General features: G+C 39.8%; 1 protein-coding gene across 1 annotated transcript; it reads right to left on the bottom strand.

The window, feature by feature from the left end:
• Positions 1-1,620: 1,620 nt before the first annotated feature.
• Positions 1,621-4,549, bottom strand: LOC116172231 (cytochrome P450 4c3-like). Its single transcript, XM_031489401.1, has 8 exons — positions 4,291-4,549; positions 4,034-4,234; positions 2,935-3,120; positions 2,507-2,883; positions 2,390-2,458; positions 2,170-2,338; positions 1,947-2,126; positions 1,621-1,882 (listed from the first exon to the last, which is right to left on the bottom strand). The coding sequence occupies exons 1-8, from the start codon at positions 4,445-4,447 to the stop codon at positions 1,719-1,721; spliced, it is 1,503 nt and encodes a 500-aa protein (XP_031345261.1). The 5' UTR covers positions 4,448-4,549; the 3' UTR covers positions 1,621-1,718.

The following is a 4,549-nucleotide window of genomic DNA, read 5'->3' as shown; positions in this document are numbered from 1 at the left end:
CCGTTTTTTTCGACGGCACTGTAAACTTTCTTACCACAGTTGCCTATCCCGATGAGATAGTGATCGTAGTACGTGGCAGATTTGAGGAGACAGTATCATTTGAGGCACCAAGCTATGGGTAGTTAGAGAAGGATAATTCTTGTGCATCGCGTTAGACCCAGGGGCTTGAAATAACATCTGGAAAACATAGCCAAGAAAGTCACAAGATCCCTGCAAACCTGTAGGCAAGCGTTCGGGAGCAAGTGGAGTCTATCTCCACTGAATATACACTAAAATGATTAAACCCGTCATTACGTTTGCGTCATCGGTGTGGTGGCATAAGACCTTCGCCCAGAGGAACATGCAGATATTTAGCAAGGTGCAGCACAGGGCTTGCCTTAGGGGGGCAATAATAACGACCCCTACGGCAGCTACGGAGACCCTCTCGTACTTACCGCCACCACACCTAGTAATTAGGGCCGAGAGTCATACCGTGTAAGAGTCAATGGCGAGCAGGTATGTTCAAGGGTGGGGCACTCTCATTTTTTATGAAATCTCTAAAGTTAAATTCTTGTGCATCGCGTTAGACCATGGGCTTGAAATAACATCTGGAAAACATAGCGAAGAAAGTCACAAGATCCCTGAAAACCTGTAGGCTAGCGTTCGGGAACAAGTGGGGTCTATCTCCACTGGATATACACTAAAATGATTAAACCCGTCATTAAGTTTGCGTCATCGGTGTGGTGGCATAAGACATTCGCCCAGAGGAACATACAGACATTTTGCAAGGTGCATAGAGTTTGCCTTAGAATTACGGGGGCAATTATAACGACCCCTACGGCAGCTATGGAGACCCTCTTGAACTTACCGCCACTATACCTAGTAATTGGGGCCGGGAGTCATACCGTTTAAGAGTCAATGGCGAGCAGGTATGGTCAAGGGTGGGGCAATCTCTCATTTTTTATGAAATCTCTAAAGTAAAATCCCTCAGAATGATAACTGGGAGGATAATTAGAACAGTTTGTCTTAATCTCTAAAGCAAATTATCAAGCCAAATGGAATTTGTACATGATTTCCACGAAAGAACTTATGCTTGCTTGTTCTAGAGAATTCATCATACGCTGAAAAATCTTATTATTTGACAGTTCCCATGCTCGCGCAACCAAAAGTATCCATGAATCCGTGTAAGAACCGTCCTAGAAACCGTCTTCCTCGCCAACGTCCTCAATTTAGTCCCGAAGGTTGAGTGAGGTATGATGTTGTCAGGGTCGGACGACAGACAAGGGGGCTCAAATATGCGGCGTGAGTATCCTCTTCTTTAAATCCAGAATCCAATCTATGCAGTCCCGCAAGGATCACTCTGTGAACTACCCTCAACAGTTTTACGACTATGTGCTTGGTTGAAACAAAAACACTCTTGATCTATTGTGGAATCGTTGAATGGATGGATAACAGATTTGTGTATCTTGTTGATCTGGAATCTTCGAGTATAACGTATGCAATTAGTATTTTGCATCAAAAGAAAGATACGTATAGATTATATTTATTTTTTAATTATAAATCTTAAGCTAAATAATTTTTGCGAAATTGAATTGAGTTCCCAAGTGAAATTTCACTGATGGTGAAGGTGCATCACAAAGGTTCATCACAAATGAGAGCTTTATTTTCAATTACATCCAGTAGAAACATGCATAATATAAATGTATGCGCACGAGCCTGTGTTATTAAGTATTTTTTAATTACATTTTTCGTTTTTCAAGCCTGATATTAACACCATTAGGACACTTAAGCACAACTACACCTCCAAACGAAGGGGTGTGCTCTGGAATTGAACGTAAAACATTGAACTTCATCAGAATTTTTGATATGATTGCCTTCATTTCTAACATTGCAAACTTTTGACCTAAAACGAGGAAAAATTATATGGAAAGTTGAATCAATTACATAGTGCGGCAAGCGGCACTTACCAATGCAGTTTCTAGGTCCCGCACTGAAAGGGATATAGGAGTGTACCGGTCTAGTACTTTGAATTTCTGATGTGAATCTCCCCGGATCAAATTTTTCTGGATCAGGGAAGTAAGTTGGATCGCGTTGAAGTGAGTATAGATTAAGGGTGATGTCTGCTCCCTTTGGAAAGCGATACCCTCCTACAACAGGTCTTATAGTCAGATCGGTTCATTTTGTATTTACCAATTTCCGTATCTTGTCCAAATCGTCGAGCAATAAGCGGTACTGGTGGATACAAGCGTATACATTCCTTAATCACCACTTCAAGGTACTTCATTTCTTGTAATTGCTGGTAGTTTACCTCAGATGATTTGCTGTCGAGTATTGAATTTAATTCCTCCACGACAGATTCCTGCAACGTTTATTTTGACGCACCCTAAACGGTCTAAAATTATGTACTTACTTGAACCTCTGGGTAGATCGAAAGGCAATATAAGATGCTGGTAATACCAGAGGACGTAGTATCGTATCCCTGGAACATTTTTCGTTCAAAGCCTCAATATTGATGGCTTCGACTCACCTCAAACATAAAGGTATCGACTTCCTCACGGATTTCCTCGTCCGATATTCCTTTGCCGTCTTCTTTGAATTTTAGCATTGCATCCAAGAACGATAACCTTTTTTTTATTCCGAAATCGGAATCTTCGTCATCTTGGTCTGTGTTACTTTCTAACAATTCCTTTTTACGGTTCGCGATTACGCTGTCCGTGAACTGATGAAGTTTTTCTAATACCTGTCGCTCTGCCTTGTAATCGCTGGTAAATGTATAAAGAAACGGAATTGATTTTAAGAGAGAGAGAGAGCGTTCTGATATGATGCGGCAGATTTCGTTAACATTGTGCACATATTCCGAGTTTGAATCTTCCTGTGCGTTTATGTTTGTTCCCATAGATGAAGCTAAGAAAAAATGTGCAGTTTGTCTGGGTTTTGATCGTTCATTTTACTTACAACAAATTACATCCAATGTGTAGAGTGCAATGTATGGATACACATTGAAAGATGGTTTTCCAACCTCCCTTTCGAGGTTTTTTAACAATATTTCACCCATTTGGTTGAACGAATCAATAAACCCCTCGAGAATTTTGAAGTGGAACGCAGGTGTTAACATTCTTCGATGCTTCTTCCATTTTTCATCTGAAAAGAGACGATTAATATCTTCAGAGCATATAGGTTCCCATAAAATGGCTTATACTCCCAATAAGTAAGTATAGACAGCGATAGTGCCTAATTTCGTAACAAGTGTAAGTGGTGGGAAATGACGTTTATATAGGAGCGAAATTTGTGCTGAAAATGCAGTACCTCCCCCACTAACGTGCGGGTGGTAGAAACGCGTCTTGCAACAAATATAGCAAACGAGCTACTGGGTCACTGAAAATTTAATCAGTTCTTCCTTGGATGATGATAAACATAATACCGAAAATAGAATTGAAGTATTCGAAACGGTTCGCGAGTTATCCATGTACACAGACGGACAAACATAAAGTCCAAAATCATGAACTCGCGTTTAGGAGTTCGTTAATTAACACGCATGCACGCACAAACATTGGATGCCCCATAAGGTCACGTGCTGTACGTTTTCTGCCGATCGAGTTTTAGATATATTCAGTTAAAAAAAAATCAGTTAAATTCCTATTTGTAAATTTCCGACATCCCTCGCATTGACCTTCAATGTATTGAAGCTTTTGCGCTACAATAATGAGGTACGTATAATATCGTCTCCCAATACGCGTCCGGGGTGGAGGACAGAATTTCCCCCACTAACGCCGTGTACAAATCGGACGCTTCCAATAGCTTTTGCATTTGAGATCACGAAATTTAATTTAATGGGAGTTTTTCAATCCTTTTTCAAGTGTTAGATGATCTAGGAAGGGTGTAATACCTTGCACCAATGTTTGTGTTCAATTATTTCTGGTACTACCCTTTAGATAAAATCACAGATTTAAAAATCTGTGATGATGAAATGATTCCAAAAGGTTTTTACTTACCTTAGCTACTAAGCACTAAAATGGCGCTTCTGTATCAAAAAAAATCTGCAAATTATACACACCTGCACTAGTAAGTAAACCGGTTCCCAACCAACTATGCATGAAATCATAAGCCACCCCTTTATGCAATAGCTGATACGATTTTAAGATCTCCTCAATTAACTTCGGATCGGACGTCACAATGCTGGGTACGTCAAACATAGTTCGCATTTTAAAAATACGCCCATACTTCTTTTGAAACTGCACCATAGTTTGCAATGCATCTGCAATACACTGAAGTTTAGCGAAATTAAGAGGAACTTATTTATATGTGGTTTACCTTCAGTTGCTCCTACTTGATGGATATTTCCTATAATCGGCAATGCACTGGGTCCTGGGACATTTTTAAGGTACCTTTCTGAATGGAAATAGTAATAGAACCACAACGTCAACACTAATAAAAGTGGAAGAAGCACTACGGCGCCTAACAAGATCATGTTTTTAATGTTTACCTTCTCGGTAACTACTCAAGAATTATTATACTGTTTTGGTAGCCGCAATAATAAACTAATACTTCAAATTACATCACAATCTAAAAA

The sequence above is a fragment of the Photinus pyralis genome, unplaced genomic scaffold (genome assembly GCF_008802855.1).
Source record: "Photinus pyralis isolate 1611_PpyrPB1 unplaced genomic scaffold, Ppyr1.3 Ppyr1.4_LG5, whole genome shotgun sequence".
Classification (NCBI taxonomy): domain Eukaryota; kingdom Metazoa; phylum Arthropoda; class Insecta; order Coleoptera; family Lampyridae; genus Photinus; species Photinus pyralis.
Note: the sequence above shows the minus strand (reverse complement) of the source record. Positions and strands in the feature narration are given on the sequence as shown.

What these genes read in the sequence shown, in the direction of transcription:
- LOC116172231 (XM_031489401.1), bottom strand. Translation starts at nt 4,447, where the DNA reads ATGATCTTGTTAGGCGCCGTAGTGCTTCTTCCACTTTTATTAGTGTTG. An exon ending in CGGTTTACTTACTAGTGCAG is followed by an intron (nt 3,121 to 4,033) that starts GTGTGTATAATT and finishes GTCTCTTTTCAG; the next exon opens with ATGAAAAATGGAAGAAGCAT. An exon ending in TCGATACCTTTATGTTTGAG is followed by an intron (nt 2,459 to 2,506) that starts GTGAGTCGAAGC and finishes AAAATGTTCCAG; the next exon opens with GGATACGATACTACGTCCTC.